Source organism: Pseudopodoces humilis, chromosome 21 (genome assembly GCF_049639895.1).
Source record: "Pseudopodoces humilis isolate 2021_Gansu_Grassland_sample_001 chromosome 21, ASM4963989v1, whole genome shotgun sequence".
In the NCBI taxonomy this organism is placed as follows: Eukaryota; Metazoa; Chordata; class Aves; order Passeriformes; family Paridae; genus Pseudopodoces; species Pseudopodoces humilis.
The window spans coordinates 9,836,483-9,861,201 of NC_142220.1; the positions used below are offsets into that span (position 1 = coordinate 9,836,483).

At 51.0% G+C, this 24,719-nt stretch overlaps 1 protein-coding gene across 10 annotated transcripts in view; it reads right to left on the reverse strand.

Moving 5' to 3' along the window:
• MYOCD (myocardin) overlaps positions 1-24,719 on the reverse strand; it is a 219,989-nt gene that overhangs the window by 24,387 nt on the left and 170,883 nt on the right. For 4 of the 10 annotated variants that reach the window (XM_088065577.1, XM_088065576.1, XM_088065585.1 and 1 more), the window contains one exon: positions 2,264-2,329. In XM_088065577.1, the coding sequence (XP_087921703.1) occupies positions 2,264-2,329 (66 nt within the window). Of the gene's footprint in view, positions 1-422; positions 458-1,372; positions 1,498-2,263; positions 2,331-10,383; positions 10,514-11,041; positions 11,422-24,719 lie in introns of those variants that run through there. The other 6 variants (XM_088065581.1, XM_005530940.3, XM_088065579.1 and 3 more) reach the window with 5 other exon arrangements.

Consider the following 24,719-nt stretch of genomic DNA (forward strand, 5'->3'; position numbering starts at 1 on the left):
GTGCACATGAGAAAATGAAGTTAGCAAGAGAGATGACTTTCCCAGCCCTGCTGATGTGAAGTACTGATGCTGGCAGTGTGCTGCAGGCACTGACCAAGTGCTGTGCTATTCAAGTGCTGCAGAGTTTAGTAATTTACCAAGATTTCTGGAGGAATTATGTGTGTGCTGCAGCTTGTATCAGTCTGCAGAACAAATAAAGACATTGCTGGCACTGCTAGTTCAGAGAACTTGTCAGGGGATGACATTTCAGCAGGAAATGGGTGAGGGCCTGCGGGCACCAGGGCAGAGGTGCTGTGTGTGCTGTCGATCACCTCAGGACAGATGTTTTAAGGCTTCAGTGAGGATGAGGTGGTGGCTGTGTAGAGCAGGAGGGCCTTCAAGCACACGTGTTTTTGCAGTCCATCACAGCCAGGGGGACTCACCTGCTGGTCCTCAGAACCAACATGGCATGGGAAGATATGGTTAACAAAAACTTGCTTTTCGTAAGGAATGTCTGCACATGCCCAAGCCATGGGGAAGCTGGCTGGGGTATGTATTAAATGTATTAAATGCTAACATCTGACACTTCCTCCTGATGTCAAATTCAGCAGTTAAATTCTGCATGTTTGTTTTTATAATGGCATAAGTGCCTTTTCTTCTATTACTTTCAGTGAGTGAACCGCGCTCAAGTTTCCCAGAATGGTCTTCTTGGACAGAAACCAGACTGCAAAATGTCAGCCTAGAAGTTGGGAGTGCAAAGAAGCCGTCAGTAACAGGAAAATACCCTTCAGTTGCCATCAAATGTATTTGGCTGAATACTTTGCCATGTGCAAGGTTGGAGATGTTGGGTGCCACGTGTGACAGCGCAGCCTCGCAGAGCAGCCCCAGGTGTAGAAACCTCTCAGGGGGAACTGCTGCCCCATGTTCTTGCATTACTCTAACAAATATCACAGGATTTTGTCTAAAGCTTCAGCTCCTGGAGTCTTGTGATCAAAGCATAAAATCTGAATGCTTAGAGAAATAAACAGGTGAAAAATTGAAAGAGTATGCATTTATCAGTCTTAAAACCATTGGTCATTTTGGCAGTCATGATTTTGTCATCCTGCTCACATTTTCCTAATGCTTGGTGCTGACAAAAACGTCCTGAGAAGGAGTCAGTTGTTCTGTCTGTTCAGCACAATCCTCCAGGAGCGACAGGGCAGGGACAGGGTGCAGCAAGCAGTGCTAGAGCCATGCTCTCAGAGAGGGGTGGTGTCCTGCTGCTTAGGCAAGAGCTCCATCACAGCCTTCAAAGGCAACCAGAAGAGACAGCAGTGACACAGCCTCTGGAAAATGGTGACCTTAGCAGTGAACCCAAGGGGTCCTTGATGAGACAGAAAGGATAATCCTCTACCTGGGTCCCAGGTAACCACAGATTTGCACATGGAGCCTGAGCTAGGTCAGGATGGAGTGTTCCACTGAGCAGGGCTGAGCTCCCAACATCCTTTCTCCAGTGGTGCTACAGCTTTCATGATGCACCTGCAGGTGCAGAAGGGGATGGTTTTCATTCACTGACTTTTTGGGCTCTAGCAGCTGACTCTCTGATGCAGAATCACTTCATGACAATGCTGTCCTGGAATTTGTCCTTCAGGCTTGAGGTGAGCAGAAGTGGATGGGTCAGAGGGGGAACACATTTGTCACTCTGCAGCAAGTAGAGGGTTCACTGGCCTGAGGTGTGCCCTGACAGCTCTGCCCTGGGGGTCCTGCCTGAGCACAGAGCTGGGTAAATCTCAATCCCCCAGGGATTGCTGTCTGCACCGGGGCCAAGGCAGGTCCCCAGAGCTGCCTTCCTCCCCAGCATCCTGGAATGAGTCCTCTCATCCTCTTCCTTGTCCTGTCACAGAGGTTCCTGGCTTTTACAGGAGGACAGGAGATTCTCTGCCCTTGCCTATGTGAACAGCTTTGTGAGTCCTCTGCTGAGCTGGATGTGCTGGTCCTGCTGCAGTGACCTCTGGGACAGGGATCTCTGCAGCTGAAATTTTGGATGGTGTAAGGAAAGCATCTCTCCTGACTTCAGTTTGAGCAGGGGCATTATAGTCTGTGTGATAAATGCACTGTACAGCAGTAGGGATCATCATATTTCTGCAGAGCTGGAAGCAAAGTCCCCCTGGTAGCACTTTGCTCTGAGCTGTGGGGATCTGAGCTGGTGCCACACAGTGCCCCAGCAGTGCCCAGGATGAACACAGGAGAGCCAGGATGAGCTCTCCTCTGAGCCAGGATGAAAAAGGCAGAAGGGGATACTCACGTGGCATGATGCCTTGGTCTGCCAGCTGCTCACGGGTCCTTCTCTGCTGCAGCCGTAGCTGTAAAACTGTGAGAGAGACAGTGTCAGGGAAAGGGGCAGGATGGTACTGAGGTGCTAATGCACAAAATGTGTAGGGTCTGTGTGTGGCACACAGGTCTGGCACTGATCCCTGCTGCTGCTGGATCATTTTTTTTTTTTTTTAGCTCATCCCATCACCCAGGTAACCTGTACTGTGAATTAGGTTTTGCAAATTTGTCTTCAGGACACCTGTATCACAAAGTAAACCACAAAAGTCGATTCCATGCTGTCCTGTTGGAAGCTCAGCAGAGCTGAGACACCTCAGTGACAACATAAGCACACACTGCCCTGCCCACCAGTACAGCTCCAGGCTGCTTCTCCTCAGCTGCCCAGAATGAGCTGGGGTTGGAAGGAAAAGAAAGGCAAGAACAGCATTTTTTCCTTGGGAACAACCTGCTGAGCTCTGCCAACAGCTCATGTCTACAATGAGTAGAATGTCAGATCCTGTGATGTGGGATGGAGCTGAAAAATAATCCCTTCCAGAGCAGTCCCCAAAGCATGAGGCTCCCTGAAATGCCATTGCTTGTGACTTTTCCATGTCCTCTGTACAAACCATGTTTCACGTTCAGAACAAATGTTTAGTGAAGGCTCCATATGGGACAATGATCTCCTGCCAAATTCCAGCACTTCTTTGGACACCAAAGATAAGTTCTTGCTGTGAGGGAAAAATGTATCCTCCAGTATGTGGTAAAGTCTGTGTGTGTGCTGTTCTTCTGAACCCAGGGTGAAGCTGATGGCTGAAGTCACTGGCAAACCTTGTTGCCAGCGGAGTTTTTAGCTCTCCTCTGCCCCATGGCACCACCCCAGTCAGTGCTGGCTCTGCCTGTGGACACAGATTTAGACCCTCACACTCTGGGTACCTACACTGCACCCAGTTACGTGCACCCCCTCATCCTCCTCAGGGACCCCCAGAACCAAATGAGAACCAAACGAGAATCCATGCTCTGGGAATGCCCGTGCTTCCTCCTGGGCTATGCAGGCAGGTTCAAGGTAACCAGCTCCTGGCTGGGATCTCACACAGGGTGAGCTCTATCCCAGTTCCTCTGCGTAGAACCCTCCCTGTGACTGCTCACAATGCTGAACAGCTGTGCAGGGCTTGGAGCTTTCCCTGAGGAAAAGAAAGATCTTTATGGAACAGGTGAGTTAAGGGAGGTCAGAAACTGTGCAAGAACAAAAGCAATCTGTCACTCACCCAAGAATGGTTCTCTGCTCTCCTAGTCCTGGTGCAGTACCCCAGGCATTAAAGCCTCCTGCCTTCAACTGAGGCAATTTACATACAACATCACATTATTAACAGAGAGACAGCAAAGCCTTCTCAAGTCACATACACCACCCTGCCAAGGACACAGCAGTGCCCCATTGGGCTGTAAAATATCCTGAGTGAGTATCCTCCATCACTTCCCTTCACAGCTCCCACGTGTGCCAAATTATTTGCACCATTTCACTCTGACTTCCGACACAGCCAGACCAAGTGATGTACCACATCCACATGGGCAAGGGGGATCCTAACAGTCTGTGCATTCAGGGCCCACATTCCCTGCTGCTTCTGCTTCTTTCATAGCCCTTCCTAGCAAACAAACATTCCCCAGCCCCCTGGAGCAGCCAGCTGTCAGCCAGGCTGGTGAGGAGAAAAAGGAGAGGGTACAAATCCCCTTGGAGCATAGCTCAGAAGGTGATGATGACTTCCCGTGTGGTGGGTGTAAGCTTCATCATCTGTCCTGCTGCAAAAAGTGATGAAAACATGTGGGTTTCACTGCCATAGCTCTCCCACTGCTTGGCTGCAGGAGCAGCTCTTGGGAGCCCAGATTCCCCAGATTCTGCTGCCTCCCAGTGAGCAGGGCACAGTCTGGGATCCCCCCACTGCAGCTGGTCCATGCTCCACCTCAGCCTCTCCTTTGCCTCCTGCCCTGTGCACAGGCTGTCACAGAGGGGTTCTGGGACCATGCAACGAGACTTTTGTGCAGTTTGGTTTTTGTGCTGATGAGTAGAAAGGCTGTGACCCAGCAATGTCACTGACTGCTCTGGTGGGAGAGTTGAGCAATTCCATGGGCAGGTCACCTCCCCTAGACAGGGAATTCATCACAGGCCATGCTGAGCTCACAAATGTCCTTAAGCCTGGCCCATCCTTTAGCTCCAGGGCAAGGAGGAAAATCCAGCCTTGTCTGTTCAGGACATGCTGTCAAAAAATGTGAGGACAGGCCAGTGCAAGTAGCAGCCACTTCCAGGAGCAGCACACGCTCAACAGCTGAAACAGTTATTTCAGCCACCAAATATTCATCCCAGTCTGGACCTCCTCATGCAGTAGGATACATGACTTGGCTCTCAAATATTTCTATGAACTTCCAAAACCTGTTGTAAACGTAGTGGACAGTGTCAGACAAAAGTGCTGAACATCCCTGCACAAGAGGGAAGCAGCCTCTGAGGCAATGCTGCAGCTTGGCAGACACCAGCTTAGGGCTTGCACCTTTCCCTTACAACCAACAGTGCTTAAAACCAGGGCTGGAGGAGCCCCTGGCACCATGCAAATCACCACATAGCTGCTGCTTTCCTGGAAGCTGTGTCTGACCCCAGTTGCATTCCTTTCCTCTTTGCTGCATCTCTGGAGGCCTGAGCTCTGAGTGCTGTATGGGAATTAAATTTTCATGGAGATTGTTATTTTTCAAGGGAACTGCTCTGCTAACACTTCAGAGGAACACATCATAGGAAAAGTGGTGGCTGGAGCACTGAAGAGACAATCTTGGTCCCACCCCCCCAGCATCCTTGTCTGCCTGCACACCAGTTTGGATGGTGAGAAGTGCCAGCCAGTGCATGCTGGTCATCCTGTGCCACCAGCAGCTGAGACAGCCTTGCTTTCAGCACTCCTGCTCCCTCCTGGGGTACCTGGGATGCTGAGAGACTTGGCAGACCTATCCCAGTGAATTTGCTTGTGAACTTTTTGTTATAAATACTGCTCACTTCTATGCTAGCAGCAAGTCCTGTTCACTGATATTGGCTTCCAGAAATGTTCTGTTCAGTAGGGCTGTGCCAGTAGTGCAGACAAAACCTCCTGGCATCAGTCACAGCTGCCTCTGGTGGCCCAAGCTTTGAACACTGCCTGTGACTTGCAGTCATGAGTCATGCTCCTCTCTAGGAGCTGACCTCAGAGCTGCAGAAAGCCCAGAGGAGAGCTTGGGCCTTACCTGGCCTGGTGATGCACAGAAAAGATGTGTTCAAATCATCTCTCCACCCCAGGAGCAGGCAGATCTGGCCATCTGCTTCAGCCTGTGAGGCCACCTTGAGTGTGGTGCTCAGCAGACAATCAGGCTGGGATGGGAATTTTGTCACTGTATCAGAGCATCCCCGCACTGGGGTAGTGCCAGAGCACTCCCACACCTTCCTCTCTTTGGGGAACTGGCTTGAGCAGCACAGGGGGCTGAGCAGCATGAGGCACGTGTCCCATGGAGAGGGGGAAGTGCCCTCCTCACCCTCCTCACAGGGTTCAGGACTAGGACAGGCAGGCAAAGCCATGGCTGACCTGACCTAGTGTTGGGGCTGTTGCGTCTCCAAGGAGGAGACCACTGAAAAAGCAGCAGCAAGTCACTGTCCCTTCTGCCACCAGCAGCTCATTCCTGCCCTGGTGGCTCAGAGCTGGGCTCTGGGGAGTGTGAGTGCTCCTCAGTGATGCACAGGGTGGGGACAGCTCTGCTGGGCTTGGGGGAGTTGGCAACAAACTGGGAGTGGGGAGGGGGGACTCCTGTTGGCAACAGCAGCAGTTTTGTTGCCCACCAAACAGCAGCTGAGCAAAGGTGAAACACAGGCCTGTCCACGGCCATGGTGTGTACTAGAGGAACCTGGTGACCTGCCCCTGCTCACACACTGACTGGCACAAAGTGGCCCTGGAATCAGAATATCCAGAGTTGGAAGGGACTCACAAGGATCATTAAGTCCAAATCCTGGCCTTGTTTTGGACCCAAGGCACCTTTGGAAGGCAGGGCTGCTGCTGGCTGTGAGACTGACTTTCCATTTAATGTCTGAGGTACTGTGTGAGCCTGGTGAAGAAGAGGAGCTGCCCCGTGGGATCCTTTGACTGTCCCGAGGTGCCAGCAGGGCAGGATCAGGGCTGGCACTCTGGCAGGTCCAATCATGTTGTTCATGGCCTTGTGTCTTTTCCTTGCAGCTGCACCAGGAGCAGGAGTCAGTTCTCAAAGCAGGATGTGGTCAGGACCCTGGGGCTCCTTCCCAGCTGAGCAGCAGGCTGGCATCAAACTCCAGCGTGAAGGATTCTGAGCTCGTGACAAGCCAGCCAGCCTCCTTGATGCTGACACAGCAGAGCCTCACAGGGCTTTTCTGGAGCTGCTGCTCTGCAAAAACACCTTGGCCAGGCTTTGTCTTGAGCCCCTCTGACAACATGACCTCTGTGGGACCTGTGTGAGCAGAGGTGAAGCTGGAAATGGCACTGTTCAGCCAGGACAGCCATGGACAGCCTTGGTCAGTCCTTTCCCAGGGAGGCACTGCTTTATCTCTGCCTGTGACTTCAGAGCTGGGAGCATTTTACTTCTAACAGACAAATATGTGTGTGTTACCTGGGAGACTGCACTGAAAAATCTCTGCATGGCTGAGAAGTACATTTCTAACCCCAAGTCCAGAACTCCAGGTATCTTGGAAGTCACACTAGGCTAGCACAGGTGGCTAGCAAGGAGCCCAGACCACCAAGTGGGCAGAACCAGCTGTGAAATCCCTCTGAATCCAGCATAATGTGCAGTCCCAGCCTCACCATGGTCCTGAGAACAGGCTCTCCCCTTGCAGTCACCCCTTCAGCACCCCCAGACAGATGTCCCCTGAAGCACAGTGAGGTGAGTTTTGATCTGTGCTATAACACATGCTTTACTGACAAAGAAATATATGACTGCCCATTAAAACACTGAGGGATAAGATACCAGAATATCGAAACCAAGCACAAACTGATCTATATCAAGTCTGTCTTTTACCAAAACTTCACAAAACAGTCTCATCAGCTACAGCAAGGCCATGGTTTGAACACACACACGCTGACTGTGACCTGTATGAGTTCATGATCTGAGAGGAAACACAGGCGCATGCTTTATCTTTGGACACCAGGAAAATCAAAATAAAGGTTCTGCCAAAATGCCTGGCCAAACACCCTACCAAGACCTATTCTCTTCTGCCTTTATTGACCTGCTGATTTTGGTCCAAATCACTCTCGCCACCGGAGGCAGACAGAATAAATTCCTCTCCCATCTCAGTTTCATTCAAGCCCTATGTGTAAGCATGAATAGTTTCCTCCATGGAGCCAGGCAAGTCTTCTCTGCAAACCCACACCCATGTGTCCACAATTAGGTCCTGGTACCCCATGCCAAGCCATGCAGAGCCTTTTTTATAGTGTTAAACTTTCACTTCTCACCAATTATGTGAATTACCAATGAAGTTAGGCAGATGTTGGCCTTGTAAACTCTTTCCATAGAGCTGAAAAAAAAAGTCAGGGCTAAGGTTGGATCTGCATTTGTCAGCTTTGTTTGCTTTGTCTGATGCCAATGCTTCTCCACTGCTGGAGAACAATTGGTTTGTACTCAGAGCAAGAGATCACATAAATGATCATCTCTGGGAAGAGTTAAATGTGTTTCTGGAACAGAACTTGGATGTCCTGTTGATTTAGTGCAATCCCATTGATAGTTGGATCGTATGGGACAGCATGGCAGACTTGAAGAATCATCATTCCTGCAAAATTTGTCAGGATGACCTCAGATCAGAGTATTTATCTTTGGCCAAACAGACAAAATAAAGAGGCACACAGATCCTTGAGGAAGGGAAGCGGGACCCTGTAGGGTTTCAGCATGGTGGTGATTTTCTCTCCCTCTGGAGTGGTTCCAGTGCCTGGCACTGGCATAGCCACTGTCCCTCCTCATGGCACAGCTGTGCTGGTCCTTGACTGGGACCACTGGAGAGACAAGAGCAGGAGAAATGGCTGTGGCACTCAAGGGATGATTGCAGGGCACACTGAGAAGAGCCACTGCCCCCACCAGAGCAGCCTTTCCTGGGTAAACACACTTCTGCTCGCTACTGCTGCTGTCAGATGGAAGTGAGGGGCAGGAGAGCTGGCCCTGGAGCCACACCAGTGCCACCATCTTCCAGCTGCCACCTCCTTGCTCCACTTTCTTCCTGGTGCATAACAGAGGTTAAAGGGATTCTGGAAGGAGGGAACAAGTAATGCATCTCCAGCTCCCCTTAACACACTCACATAGCTCCTTCAGCTGCTCAGCGCGTGCAGGCCAGAGAGAGACAGCAAAAGTTTAGCTATTAAGATTTACTTTAGCCCTCTTTAATATTGGCCTGGAATCCTTCAAAAGGGATTCAGACTCATCATGAGTCATGGAGCACAGCTAATCCTTCCCAAACCTGGGGAGCAAACAGAGCCTCTCACCTGCCGGCTCAAGAGCATTTCCAAAGCGATGGCGCACAGCTCAGCGTGGCTCCTTGGGGCTTGGCATTTCTGGGGCTGATCCCTCCTGCCTCTGCTCCTCTACAGAGCTCCAGAACTGCTGCTGTCCCGTGTCACAGCCCCCTGAGCCATGCAAGACAGCATGGGGCACAGCCATGGGCTGTTTGAGACTTTCAACCCTCTCCCAAGTGGATGGAGGACGGTAAATCAGAGCTCTGCACCTCCTACCATCCTCGTGGGGCTTTACAGCTGACAAAGCCTGCACACAGAGCAGGGATGCCCCAGGAAATTGTGCCACAGAGACTTTGCAAAGAACAGAGATTCCATGAAACGTTAGCTTCTTCTTCTCTGTTCCCCATGTTATTAAAAATCCAGCAGAAACTGAAAGCAGCTTTATTGACTTATTTGGGTTTCTCAGCATCCTGGTCTCCTCCTGCCTCACACACTGTGACAACCAGGACCGTGCTGTGGCCGTGTCCCACAGCCACAGGGACAGCGTGGCACAAGCACACATTTGGGATGATGGTGAGCCCAGCTCCAACAAAATCAACAGGCAGAGAAATCTTGTCAAATGGGAAGCCTGCCTTTCACCAGGCCATAGCAAGGGATAGCAGTTGTGGGAATAAATCATGAACTAAAGAATGCCCCACAAATTGACAGAAATCCCAGAAATGCTGAAAGGCACAAGAATTTATGGATGCAAAGACCCACAAAGTTTACTTTTCCTGGAGAATCATTTAAAAAATATGTTTAGAAAGCCCACTGTTGGTTCCATAATAAAGCCAGCTTACAAATAAACCAGAAATGAGCCTTAAAAACAATCTTGGTTCACTTGAAAAGAATGCAGGGACAACGCACAGCCCATCCTCTGCTCCTCAGGGAGGTGGCAGTGTTGCTTTGTACATGCTGGAGGAATTGTTACAGACTGAGATTTTTTTCAAATGAACAGCAGTGTACCATAATATACCAACAAAATTTAAGGAATTACTTAATCAAATGAAATGTAAGATCAGAGTGATATGGAAACCACACCAAAGACCTGGACCCAGGCTTTGTATAATTCAGCCAGACTAGGACACTTGTGTTTGCACACACACTCTGGGGTTTTCAACCAATTGCCAACTTTGTATTTGCTGAGAAAACAAAGTTTAAGTTGACCACCCAGCTATCTAAGAGATCCTGATAACACCACTCATGTCTCCCATCAGTACCATAAATCTCCCACTCCATTATCTACAATGAGTAAGGAGGCAAAAACACACACGGCGTGGGTGACATGCCAGACCGGGTGCATGCTCCAACGTGACTGCCCTGTCTGGATTTAAAGCATCCCGTACAGCACATGCAGCTGATTTATCTGCACATCCTCACAGATAATACTCCCAGGGACAACTGGGAAGGTCAGAGAAAGCACCTTGAGAGCGGTTTTTTTCTGCATTACTGTTAAAATCTGCAGTATGTTATGATCATTAAAAAACCTGCAAGTAGGGATACCCCCTCCCAAACTGAGTACACTTACTATAGATATAGCCAGTGATTAAAGGCACGAACATCCAGCAGAGGGGCTGATCTAGAAGCGATCATGCCATAGTTCACCTTCACTCACCTTCACTCAGTGAAAGTCCTCGGAGAAGCCCCTGCTTGTGCCTCCCCTGACTCACGAGCCGGAGGCATGTTTTACTCACAAACCCTCCGCGAGCGGCAATCAATTGTGTGCCTCTGGTTTTATTTCTCTGATGATGTCACTTTAAATACTTTTCATGTTCCATTTGTTATTTTTACTTCTAAAAATGACGCATTTCTTCAAATCCATTTTTCTCCAATTAGTCACAACTTAATGGAACAAGCTCGGCTGCCTGCCTGTCAGAGTGTCAGGCCCGTCCTCTCCGTGGTTATCCCACACAGACCCGCAAGAGCACCTGGAGTACACGGGCAGCATTAGGCACCTTGTTTATCCCAGATGCCCTTTTGGCTTCCTGCCCAAATCCTTCGCAGCAGGAGAACCGGGAACTGCAGTTTTACCAAAATAAACCACAGGCATAAATCAAAGACAGCGAAAAACCGGGAGGAAAAAAGCAAGAAAGAGGAAGGAAGATGTGTCTCTCCACTTGTGGAACAGCCTCTGTAAGAGCAAAGCCGTGACAGCTCCACAACCCCTCGGGTCTTTGCTCACATGCTGCTTCCCAACATTTAATGCACAACAGTCTGTGGCTACGGCTTGGCAGAGAGAGAAGTTTTAAGAGAAATCTCAAGGTTTTCCCTACCTGATCTGAACTTGCTCCGAATCAGCAAGGAGTGCTCAGACCCCAGGAGTGTCATGGTGACTCAGGGACCAGATCCAGACGCCCCTCACTTAAACCATTCACTTCCTCCACAGGGCAAAGCCGACCAAAGCGTGCCTGGTGCTCAGGATTCATCCAGCTCTCCTGGACTCTCCGGGCGCTTTTACAGCCGGCTGGCAAGGAGCAGCAAGTGGCTTTGTAAGATTTGGTCCCATCCAGCAGTGACCCTGCACAGACACCGAGTGCTCCCCCTGGGCTGTGTTGAACTAATTAACGCGGAGCCAGCAGGAGCCTCCTCCCGCCCGGAGTTTACTACGGCAGCTGGGTGTCCTGGCTGATGTCATCGTCTAGCGGGGAGCAGCGACTATCGGAAAGGGTCTTAGCAAAGACAGAAGTTTGATATCTGATCCTAATTACTACCGGCCGTACGCAGCCAATCCGGGCTCAGCCGACTTTGGGAGCCGCTGGAAATATCAACAGAGCCGGGGCTTAACTCTTTGCAGCGTGCTGGGACACGGCTCCCGGCCCTCAGCGGGGCTGGGGGGCTCAGCTCCCGAAGGGGAGGGCAGGGCTGGGCTCGGGACAAGTGTCCCGGCCAGAGGGTGGCTTTGGGAAGGGTGTTCCACCGGAGCGCTGCCTCGGCTGCGCTCCCCGCCAGGGACGGGGCTGCTGCTGCTGCTGCTGCCCTGCTCCCACGGATCGGGGAGTGAGCAGGGGCTGCTCTGCTGTGTCACCGGGGTGTCCCCAGTGCCACCTGGCTGTCCTCAGTGCTGTGCCCAGAGCTCTGTGTCACCGGGGTGTCCCCAGTGCCACCTGGCTGTCCTCAGTGCTGTGCCCAGAGCTCTGTGTCACTGGGGTGACCCCAGTGCTATGTCCAGAGCACTGTGTCATCTGGGTGTCCCCAATACTGTGCCCAGAGCTCTGTGTCACCTGGATGTCCCCAGTGCAGTCCCCAGAGCTCTGCACACACCTTTCTGGTGCCTGGCTGGGGATTTTCCATCTGAGTCGCTCCCCTGGGCTCCCTCGCGTGCCGTGGCACTCGGACACGGGATGTGTGAGGCAGGGCTGAACCTCAGCTCAGTCTCCTGTGCCACAGCGATCCCAAGGAGGCTGAGGACGCTGTGATAATGGAGGATCCCTCCCCACCTACCAAACACGCTCTCAGAGGAGAGAAGCCGATTACAAACACACAAAATAAAGAGAAACAGACCCTTTGAGCTCCTCTTCCCCAAGCCCACATCTGGCTCACTTGAGTGGATGATCTGCTGGCACCTTTTACTGTGGAATGTGAGTAGTACAAGCCAAGCTAAGTCAAGGACAGAGCTCAGCTTCCCCGATGTGTGGGTCTCGCCTAGAAGCTACCTAAATTCCCTCTAGGTCATAAAAATACTTCAGGACTGATATGAAGTTTTGTTGGGATTGGTTTTTGGTTGGTTTTTATTTTATTTTATTTTAATCCCATGTTTTCTGGGAAGTATCCCAAACAGTTTGGGTTGGGATGGGAGTTTCAGGGCTTCTACACTCATAGCCCCAGAGGCTCTGATTCATCAGTGACTCAATACAGCAGAGAACTCCTGGGGTCTCTCACCCTCACGCAGTCCATGGGATGGAAGCACAGAATTATTAAGGTTGGAAAAGACCTCCAAGATAATCCAGTTCTACTGTCAAGCCACCACTGCTCATGTCTCTAAGCAGCTAATCTACACATTTATTGAACATTTCCAGGGATGGCCATTCCACCACTCCCCTGGGTGGCCTGTTCCAATGCCTGAACACTCTTTCAGTGAAGAAATTTTTTTAAGTCCTGGCACAACTTCAGACCATTTCTTCTTGGCCTATTGCTTGTTACCTGTCAGCTGAGGTTAATGGGGCTGTCCTGAGCTGAGCTCCCTGCTTACCGTGGGTGGGATGTGATTTCCTCCTTATGCTACATCTGATGAAGTGGATTTTCCTTAATGACTGGCAAGGGATAGACAATTTAAATAAATTGGCCTCCAAGCACTGAGCTGAGCTGGTAAACAGAGTTCTACTGTATTGTCTAGCAAGGTGGCCAAAACCTTGTTCCTTAGTATTTTTTCCTAATGTTCAGTAATTGAAGTGTCCTCTCTAATGGAGTTAACATCACAATCACAACAACAAACTAACCCCACCACTCAGCAGAACCATGAACAGCTCAAGGACAGGGCAGGGCTCATTGACACCCTGTGTCTCCAACTGCAGGGTTTTGTACTTTTTTGTTTTGCAAACTCCTGTTTGATTTACTGCTCCTGCTGGCCAAAGCTCTACTCAGATATTCCTGCTCCCTTTGGAGTTTCTAATTCCTTCCCTCCCTCCCGGATGGAGATACATATTTCTTAGGATGCCTATAACAAGCTCTAATTTGTTGACTCATTTCAGCAAATTGCTCAACTGCTAAACTCACAGTCCAGAGCTGGTGTTTCCCTGTGATGGTCCTTACGTGAGACTTAGCCCTGACCACGAACTCTTGATGTCCTCAGGAAACAGAGCGAAGTTGTCTCTCATAAACCTCAGCAGCAAGGACAGGACTGAGATCCCACCACTGATTCTGAGCCATTTGCCTGGCTGCTGCTTGCTTTAGGTAGCCAAGAAATATTTATCCCCCAACAAGGTCCTCATGAGCTTCCAGAGCTGGCATTGCCCAGCCCTCGTGTCTTGGCCATGTCTGCACTGCGGTCACAGCTCACCTCTGAAAAGGGCCTCACCACCAGCTGCATCACCACCTTTCTCTGGCAGGTGACACAGTCACACTGTCCCTGCAGAGACCACAACTGCTTCCCTTTCCCCTGTTCCCAGCTCTGCTATAAGCACGTCTGATGTAAACCAGGTCATCTTGACTGCAGTGAGTGAAAGAGTGAGCCTTAAATGTCAGAATAAATTTGTCATGGCAGGGAATTCCTTTGAACTGAGAAGTCACACCCCAGAGCCATAGGGATATCAGCTCTGTGCTGCTCACCAGATCCCGAGAAGCCATCCCTTCTGATCTTCCAACACACCCCATTGTTTATGGGACTGATATATTTTAAAGCAGATTGTTTGCTTGTTTGTAGATTTGCAACTATGGGAAAAAGAACCAAATTGAGCTGAAGTTCCAGTGAAACCCCTCTGGGGACTTGGAGGGATCAGTGTGTGACAGTGCCTGTGCCAAAGAAGGGGGGTTTCCCCAAACCTGGTGTTCTGCCAGTCCTGTCTGCTCAGATTGCCCTCTCCTGTGGGAATGAGGCTGCTTTGTCTTTGATTTCTTTTCTCTAGCACCTGGCAGCTCCATTTGGAACAGACCTCTCCTGCCATGGCCTTATTTCTTGACTCTTCACAGCATGCTCTGGAAAGGCAGATCTGATGGTGTGAGCTCCCAGCCCTGACTCTCCCATCCCGTGGGTAGGGAAGCAATAATTTGCTGCTGCTGGTGCAGCTGTGGTGTCCAAGGTCCCATGGGGAGGGACAGCTGTGCTGGCACACAGCTCTGTGCTGAATGTCCCCAGGCTGGCACAACTCTGAACCCTGAAGGAGTGGGAAGGCTGGAAAAAGAGTTGCCTTTACAAATATGTTGCTCAGGAGGAGTGCATTCTTCCATTCATACCCAATACAGAGTACAGAGCAGTAGCCAAGGGTAGGTATCACAGGGAAACCAGTAACCAAGGCTCACAAGGAACTCTGGACATCATTTGAAGATGCTACTGCCAGGATGCCACCACTGTGATAGAGAATGGAAGAAGAAATCTTCCCCTGAGAAAGAATTTTCACTGAACTGCCCATTAGTGCACCTGAATTCAGGACAGATATGAACCTCCTGCTCTGAGGCTGCACCAGCAAAGCTCCAGCCATGCTGCTCATCATGGCCTTTAGGAACCTGAAGAGAAATTATCTTTTCTTTGTGTGCCTGAGCCTTACCTGGGGTTGAATTGCACAGAAAAGAGCTCCTGTTCCTCTCCAGGACCTGGGACAGACAGAAGCTTTCTGAGCTGGAGCAAGCGAGGCAGCAGTGTCTCTGTCACAGTGAACAGAGGTGGCCTCTAGGGACTGGCTCAGAAAGATCCTGGCTGTCCTAGCTCATGCCCAGAGCATGGGATTTTCTTTGGTCAGGGAGCTGGGAGCAGGGATGGTCCAATCCTTCACTTCTGATAGCTCCTGGTAAGCACCACTGCAGCAGCATTTCACTGTCCTGAATTTGCCACTGTCTGCCAGGCTTTTAAATGGTCTGTCCCCTCCCTATCTCCTCACAGAGCTTGAGGGCTGGAATTTATGGCAGAGATGTCATGAGCTCTTCCCATTCCGACAGCAGACAGCCTTGCTTGAATTGGAGCTGTGAACTATTTATCACAGTGCTCCAAGCATCCAAGCAAGGTTCCTCAATTTATGAAGGTCCAGAAGATATTATGCAATTGACAACATGAACACAAAAATACTTCTGCACTTTGCTAAAGCTACTATTAAGCTGCCTGATGTTTTCATCATAATATTTATTTCTTTGTAAATACACTAAATTCTCCAATCCCGATTCAAAACAGAAAGATCAGAGAATGAAAATAGGGAGATGACATAGCTGTTTAAAGATTATGTAAAATGTTTTTTACTAGCATAAATATTTCATTGTAAATCTCTGGCTGTTGTGTTTACTGAGCAGGGATGTGCAGAGAGTGCAGAGAGCCGCCACAGCCGGGCACTGTGCTGGAGGCTGTCCCACGTCCCACGTCCCACGTCCCATGTCCCATGTCCCTGCCAGTTCCTCCCTGCGTGCTCCAGGCTGCAGGAACCCTGGCACTCATCCCTGACTGCCTGGCTCAGGCAGATTGTCACTCCTGCCACACAGACTGCTCCTGCAGCAGCAGTGGCTGCAGCCGCTCCGTCAGCCCTCAGGACAGAGGGGATCAGAGCAGGTGAAGGAGGAGTTAAAGGCTCAGGGTCTGAGGCTGGTTTGAGGGAGGTCAGCAGCAGGGGTGATGCTCTCCATGGGGTCCCTGTCTGGAGCGCAGTGCTCAGGTCAAGTGGGCTGTGCTGGCAGGAGCTCAAGGCACTCAGGGACCTCCTGTGTCCCGTGCAGAGCAGGGGGAAGGGTCAGGCCAGACACGGCCCATGCTGTCCAGAGCCATGGGGTGTGGGATGGGAGATACCAGTAGCTGCCTCCTGACTCATGACCGTGGTGGGACACCAAGGTCAGGGCTCTGGCCTCGGTGGGAGGTCCAGCATGCCCTGAGCATGGCCCTGGTGTGGACTCCCAGGCAGGGGGGGTCTGGCTCTCCTGTCCCTGTGGGGAGGAGAACCGGGGAAAGGCTCTGTGAATTCCCTGCAGGCACAGCTGAGGAGGGTGTACAGTGAGTGGGACTGTGAATTTCTGTCTTTCACAGCTGGGGCAGGCAAATTTCTATTTTAATCCACTGGAGATGACATTCTGGGGATGGTTTCCCAATGGAGCTGGTGAGTTGCTCCCTTCAAGGGACTTCTCTCACACCCACGACTGTTCTTGGGCCACAAGCAGGATGCTCCAGGTGCTGAGCTCCCCTTGAAGTGGTGCCTGGGGTAAGCCTCAAACGCTGCAGCCTCGCCAGTGCCTTGTGCAGGCTGCAAACCAAGCCTGGAGCAGGCTGCCTGTGTCCTTCCTCCTGTAGCCAGCCCCATGCTCACCCCAGCGAGGGTCCAAGCACTCATTCCCAGTCCCAGGCTGTGCTGCTGGGTAGCTCTGCGTGCTGTCCAGTGGTTCTCCTGCCTTTCCTGCCAGCCAAATGTGCACTCCCACCAAGCAGCCCTCATCCCCAGGCTCAGGGGCTCTGCCAGAGCATGAGGAGGGTGAGCCTGGGGCCGGGGTGATGTCCCTACAAGCAGCATGTCCCAGCCAGCTGGACTGGTGAGAGGAGCTGCATGACCAGTGCAGAGGGCAGTGAGGAACATGTGAGGCCAAGCTGGTGTTTTGCAGCAGAGCCCTTGGCTGCTTTCTGGGTGGCCAGCGCAGGCAGGAAGGATCTCGTGCCTAGTCTGGCTGCTCCAAGCACTGGTGACTCGGTGGCTGGCTGGAAATGAGGGAGAGAAGCAATGGCAGTGCCACTATCACCCCCAGGCCCCCAGAAAATCTGTTCTGCTGACCCATGTCCCTTCTCACCCTTCACTCTGTGGGTGTTTCCAGAGCTCTTTGGCAGCACAGGTGCCTGAGGGGCTGCACAAGTGGTCCATGGAGCAGCTGGATGTTCGGGCAGTGCAGGCACTGCCAGGCTCTGGAGCCGAGGGGGACGAGCCTGCAGCACCCCGAGAGCTGAGGAGGCTCCACAGGGCCCGGCCAGGGGTGACCTGGCTTCTGTTCCCTCCGCAGTGGGACTTTGGGCAAGTCACGTCTCTGTTCGGTTTCCTTATCTCTAACTGGCCGTAATGAGGCTAACCCCTCTGTAAAGCTCTTGGAAATCTCCCACCGAGCAGGGCCAGATAAGAGCTGTGCTGCTCTAAGCCCTGCAGCAGCTCCGGAGCTCGAGACTTCCCCACAGAGCAGCCTGCACCGCCCCATCTCTGCCCCAGCAAGGACACACTGATGCTCCCACCCGCATCCCTCCCTCGTGCCCACGGAGCCACCGCGGCACCGCCGCTCGTTTGGTGGCTCAGCCCTAAACGAGGAGGCTGTTTTGGGGAGGGGAGTGACAAACACTGGCGAGGGATACAAAGCAAAGCTGGGCCTGGGTTAGTGGCGAGCAGAGCTAAAGCCCCAGATATACATCGGATGGGCTGGGAGCATTATGTATTCCTGGAATGCCTTCTGGTCTTTATTAAAATGAAACCACAGCCAGCCCAAGAGAGCTCATCGCCCAGGCACCGGGCCAAGTATAAGTTACTTCTACAAATATTTATTTAACCATATCAATGACAAACTCTTTTGTATAAATGTTTTTATTTAATCATAATTTACCAATTATTTTAAATCAATTGTTTGCCTGGTTTCTAAACACTAATCAAGAGGCTTGCATTAGCATTACTCAGGCGGATTAGATGCGTTATTTCTCTGAATCTTATGCCATTGCTTGCCTGCCTTGGCCATGGAAGAGGGTGCAGATGGATCCCAAATTTCACTCCAACTGTCAGATTCCTGGAGGACTGTGCATGCAGCATCGCCAGCCCTCCCCACCCAGGTGACCTCTGGACTCAGCGGAGTGCCTCAGGCACAGGGATACACAGACACTGATCCCACCTGGTGCTCCCGGGACAGGACTTTCTTCTGGTCTCAGGAGATGTCCCCATCACTGATGTGTTGAGTGCCCTGCCCTTCCCGTGTTTAACCCTTATACCTGAGCCCAGAACTTGCACTGCTGTTCCTCAGCTCCCCTCAGCCCAGCTCTGGTAGGAATACGTGAGCATGGCCACAGTGCTTTGGGACAGAACAGGAGCCAGCTCCCTCTCACACATGGACCTTCTCCAGCCCAATTCTCTCACCTCTGGAATCTGCACTTCTGCAGGGCTCTGCCTGCTCAGGAGGTGAGCTGTGGTGAGGGCACCCAGCAGCGCTTAAAGCACACAGCAGCCTTGGGAAGCATCTCGTCCTGCACAGCCACGCAGACCTGGGGCAGGAACAGGAATCTGCTTGTTGCCATCTGCACACGCTGTTTATTTATAAAATTTCAGGCTGCTACTGTCCTGCACCTTGGCTCGCTGCTCACAGCGCCTGCTGCAAGCTCCGCTCACGCACGGGTCTGTTCAGCATCTGCCTTTCCAGCCCCGGAGCTGCCAGCTTCCCCAGAACCCGATTCCCCCCACAGCTCTCCACAGGGCACTGGCCTTTTGCTGCCAAAATCCCCCTCACAATATTTTTTTTCGCTGTCTTCCTCCACCAGTCGCTGTCTGCTCAGAAATGGGAGCGGTGCTGCTGTGAAGCTGGGAGAGCTGGGGCTTTATCCCACTTCCAGCAGCCTCCCCTCGGTCTGGGCTACTCAAGGAGGAGAGAAAGCAGAGACTTTGAAATTCTCCCTGATGGGGAGGGGCATGGAGGTACCAAGGTTTGCAAAACACAGACTTGGGAATGAATAACTTGGTCACAGCACTGCAGCAGAGACCCAAAATCACCGGCAAACTTCTTCCAAGATAATTAAACCCCAAACAAATAAAAAGAGGAATTGGACCAACTTGGATAGAACTACGGGACTTATCTACTATTTTAAAGATGACAAAAATAGAAATCAGTGCTGTATATAACCTTGTAATGTTTATGTTTTGTTTTTTTCTGACTAATGAGAAATAGAGGTGCTGCTAGAGCCGAAGCAGTGCAAACATGGTCTGTGTCTGCCTGTGGCCAGAACTCTGCAACCAGAAAATATCACGGCACTGGGGACAGGAGCTGCCTGCTGCTGGCTTGGGAACACACAGGGACAGGTCTCTGAAATGCTGTGCAAACACAGACCTGCCACTCTAATGCAGATGAAAGGAAAACTTCTGGAAATGAAATCATTCTGCACACTGCTCTGAAAAGCCTTTCAGTTCTGAGGGAAAATGAGCCAAATGTGCCTGTTTTATGATCTCTTATTTCTTACAAACTCCTTTTTAGAAATTAACTAATTTTTTCCCCCTTTTTCTTTTATTTGGAGGTACTGAGGGATTTTTCAGAGCCTCAGCTCTCTGGCTGAGAAGGAAGAGACTCTCTGGGAAGCGCACACCTGACCCGTGCTGGCTGTGGGATGCGGTTCCTCCCTGTGCAGGTGGGAATGACAGCAGTAGAACAAGCAGGGGCTGCCTTTGGCCCCTGCTCTGTGACAGCTGAGATCCTTCCCTACTGGACTGCCCAAAAATGAGATGTGGAGTTCAGCTTCCACCCCTTCTCACAGACTGCAAGGTGTGACAGTTTTTCCTGACCAAGATAATGTGGAGATCCCCGAGGCCCTTGGTCCACTGCAACATCCGAGTCTGTTCAGTGTGAAGACCGCAGGACCGGGTGGTCCAAAGGGATCAAAGAGTTTGAAGCCACAGTAAGAAAAAGGAATTGCCTGGCAATGATCTACAGGACAGGCAAAATCCAGTGCAAACCATCTCTGCTGTGAAATAGCAAATACTTGTTCAGGACAGGGACAGCTGGAGAAAAGTAAATGTGCTGTAGGACATTCATTCCAATTTATTGCCTCTGAGGATTGGGCCCCACGCCATGCAGCTTCAGACCCCTAATCCCAAACTGGTCATCCAGACACATCTGGAAATGTTAAATATACTGGGGAGCAAGGAAGGATTCCTGGATTCTGTATTCATTTTAGGCTGAGTATTTACGTAAGATACTTTTCTTATCTTCCTGAACTATTTATAGTTTTGTTTGTATGTTTGGGACACAGACTATCCTACTATGCTTCAATAAATCTGAAATATCTTTGCTGACAAAAAGAAATGTCGTCTGCTGTTCATGGAAAGAGGGAAATCTTTGTATTGGGCTACTTGTACAGTTAATGATGCTCTCTGGGCAGATGTTGACTCATACAAATTCTTAATTTTCATTAATTTTATGAAAAAAAAAGAAGCTAACACTCAGTGTCTGAGTCAAAGACCATCCATACTGTGAAACCTAGGAATAACCTAGACAAAATAAATCTTCCTTCCCAAAGATCTTACATCACTATCACTCCCCACCACACAGATCAAGAAGATGTAAAATGTCTTTTGAAGGGCTGCCATTACCAGAAGGGTGCTGATGATGTTGTAAAAAATGAGGTTCATTCCCACATGGAATTTCAGGGTTAATCCCCAAACAATCCACCTGCCACTGAGCTGGGAACCAGCTCTGACACTGGGTAACCTGGGCAAGGGAGTGAGAAAGAGGCAATAAATAGTGAGTGAGGGGAGCAGTAATAAAGAAACATGTGGTTTTTTTGTCATATGAGGGAAGTTTTTTGATTTTTATATAAGGTATGAGATTCTGCAAGTGACAGGCTGCTCTTATTTTGTGCTCATCACAGGTAATTTTGTCAGGTTGCCAAGCAGGGTGATTTAAATAACTCCCTCCAAGCCTCTTTTAATAAAACCATCTCTAAACACATCCAGTTTCTCCAGACAAAAGGTACAGAGGGAGCTTCACAGAGTCCTTGGATTAGTGTAAAATGAGATTTATGGATTCCCTGTGAGTGGCAGCTGGGCTGCCTCCGTATCCCAGTGGGGGTGGCAGGCACAGCCCCAGGACTTCTCTCCTGGAGTGGTTTCAGGGCTGTTGGTGCCGAGATTGAAGGTGTGGGGAGAGGGAAAGCCAAGGTGTGCTCAGCCCTGGCCCCCTCCCACGGGCTCTGAGGGGCAGCTCGTGAGCTACCTTCCACCCCCGGCAATGAAAATAGACAGCTCTGCTCCTTTAATATGCCTTAAATATTCTGGAAATGAAAGGAGGCAGGTTAGCTTGATTTCATTTACTCTGAGATTTTATTTTAATGTAGGTTTGATAACTAAATGGAAAACAAATGTGGGATATTAAAGGGAGGCGACCCAGCCCAGCGGAGGGAACAGGACCGGTGCAGGAACATTTTTCTAAAGATCCCTTCTGGAATGTTATTTTGAACTCCTTGAAACGCCAAAGGTTTTTAGACATTGTGTGTTTTGTTAAGTGTCCCTTGGGAACACTGGGTTTAAAATTAGTCAAACTCTTTCACTTTTTTAAACCCTGCCCTAAAATAGTTGATATAAAATTTGGTGGGAATTCTGCTGAGAGCTTAAATTGGCTGAAACAGACGACCTAATGGAAACGACATTGGGGGAAAAAATGTTAAAAACCTGGTTTTCTTTCTGGCTTCCAATGACATAATCAGGACATGGCAGGACTGCCTGCTCCTCTGAGCATGGCCCTGACCCTGGGGCTCTGGTCACCAGTTTCCCTCGAATGGGAGAAGGAGGGAAGCAGCTGGGAGAGAGCTAAAAGAGGGAGATGACTGCTCTGGTACGGTACTGCCCGTCCTCTGTGGTTGGATTCCTCTGTGGGCTGACGTTCATCACCCTCAGAGTGCAGGGCCTGGAGAGCAGCTCAGCAACACCCACATCTCTGTCCAGAGGTGTGTGGTAGAGCCATTCCCTCTGATGGGACACCTGGCTGGTCCTCGTGCTTGGGACAGGAGGAGCAGACAGGATTTGACTGAAAAGGAGCTCTGGGTGACACCTCCAGGCTCATCTTCCTGACAAACATCTTTGTGACAGCTTCTGGATGAGCCTGTGTCACCTTGCCCTCCAAAGGGTTGTTTTGGGCCTGTTGTGCTCTGTGGGGTGTGAGGAAGGGTGGCACTGGCAGCAGCCACCACTCCTCCATCAGCTCCTCCCAGGTCAGCCCTGAGCTGTGCTGGTTCAAAACACGTCCCAGAAACACGTCTGGGACCTTCCCCAGCCCGGTAGCTTATTTATTGGAGTCATTTTGTCACTTTGGGAGATAAAGCTGCCTTCACACACCTCAGGTTCCTCTCAGCAGAGCTGGGAGATAAGGGCTAAGGGGTGATGGCTCCTACTTGCCGTGAGCCTTGTGGATTTGGAGGACAGGCCCCTTTGGGAAGCCACCTCTGCTATCACTTTGACAGGTGACAGCTGTGCTCCGAGCAGCCAGCCACAGCCAGAGATTAGCCAAATGTGTCTCCTGCCCAGAGTGCTCAGACTCTCCTGACGTGGTTTCACAACCCAGAATGGGAAAGGATTTTGAGTTGAGATAGGGGGCCTTACTCAGAAATGGCCTGACCTAAGGACCTCGCTATCAGCAGCCACCACACTGGGGCTCTTCCCAAGAGGTGATAAGAGGGAGGAGGGGCTGTTCTGCTGCCCTGGTTTAGTGTCTGGAGTGCAGGGGATGAGAGAGACCTTTGCATTCTGCTTTCTGCCCCGGGGAGTGCCAGGGACACACTGGCATCAGGGCAGCCACCTGGGGAAGGGGGAAATCCTTAGGAGAGGCAAACTTGGGCAAACTCTTGCTTTGTGACTGAGAACACACTTGATTTGGGGCGTATCCAGATTCCTGTGGAAGTTATATCAGCCACTCAGAGAGGCACTTGCACTTCACAAGCGCAGCCACATCAGCCAGCTGTGTCCTGAGGCCTCCAGCCTGCTTCTGCAGAGTGTGGGAGCAGGGCTGCTGAGCATGGGGTCCTGAGGAGGTGGGATGTGCTGTGGGAAGGGGTGGACCAGTTGTGGAGAGCAGGTTCTTCCAGCAATGGTGCAAGGGCTGCTGGAGGGCAGATCAAAAGTCAGCCAAGAGCAACACGTGTCATTGCAGATGTGCAGGGTCACTGGCTCTGGGGGCTGTGGGAGCACCTCAGGTTGGAGAATACTTCAGGAGAAAGAGCAGTGGCTGGCACAGATGCTCAGGGAACCTGCCTTTGTCACCAGCCAGCTCAGGGAAGTCCCTCACCAGCAAGTCACTTCTTGGCCTGCTTCCTCTCCCACATGGGGTTTTGTGAGATGTTAAATTCCTCCAGATGGGGGTGTCCCTCGTCATGGTCTGACTCCTGTTCTTGTTACCTCATTGTAGAAGGCATTTTTCTGGAATTTGTGAACTGTTGCCTGTCCAGTCAGACTGCCTGGAGCTCCCTGCAGCTTTCTGCAGACTTTTGCTTCCCAGGCATGCCCGATCCGTAGGTCAGAGTGCGCAGCCAGGCACAAGAGAGGCACGTATTCCGGGCAGGACTACGCATCCGTGGCATGCCTCTATTGCAGGGTATTCAGGGTATTTCAGTTCTGGTAGCACTGAAAAATGGCACTCCTCATGGTACCCACATTTTCATGCCAAACTAAACTTTCTTGTCCTTTTCAGAGGTATTTATAGATGGGAATCTTGACAAGAATGAGTTTCTGTTTTGAAAGGAATAGTTTTGTTTGTTACCAGCTCTGATTTGAGTGCGTGTTTGTGTGTGCATGTGCTCAAAGGTGCGAGCAAGTGACAAAAATGCCACCTAAAGAATGTGCTAAGTGAATCCCTAGAGAGAATAATGAGGAAAAATGAGACAGTCTTTGAACTGGATGTTGAAAAGCTTGACAGAAGCAAATATGCTCCTCCTGGATGGTGCATAGGGCCAAGGAGAAGGGGCAGTGGCACTGGCAGGGTCCCAGTCCTGGTGTGTTCTGTGACAGGGGAACCTTTTCTTCCATGCTGCAGGCTGGCCTCACCTCACTGCAGCATGGCTGGCTCTGCTCCAGGGCCTTGCAGAAAGGAACTGGGTTTGTCCAGAGGAAAACCACTGGCTGAGAGGAACTGCATGGAGCTGCCCTCAGTTCAACTCACTAACATCTCTGAACTGACCTCTGAGCTGGGCTGGGAGGATGGGCTGGCTGGGGGGACAAGATATTCCAGCATGGAAAGAGTGCTGTCAGTCAGGAGAGGGGTCAGTCAGGAGAGGGGTCAGTCAGGAGAGGGGTCACTCAGCAAGGGGTCACTCAGCAATGGGGTCACTCAGCAGAGGGGTCACTCAGCAAGGGGTCACTCAGCAGAGGGGTCACTCAGCAATGGGGTCACTCAGCAGAGGGGTCACTCAGCAATGGGGTCACTCAGCAGAGGGGTCACTCAGCAGAGGGGTCACTCAGCAATGGGGTCACTCAGCAGAGGGGTCACTCAGCAATGGGGTCACTCAGCAGAGGGGTCACTCAGCAATGGGGTCACTCAGCAGAGGGGTCACTCAGCAGTGGGGTCACAGCAGTGAGGTCACCAAGCAGGTTTTACTGGGTGTTTTCTCCATGGCCACACTGA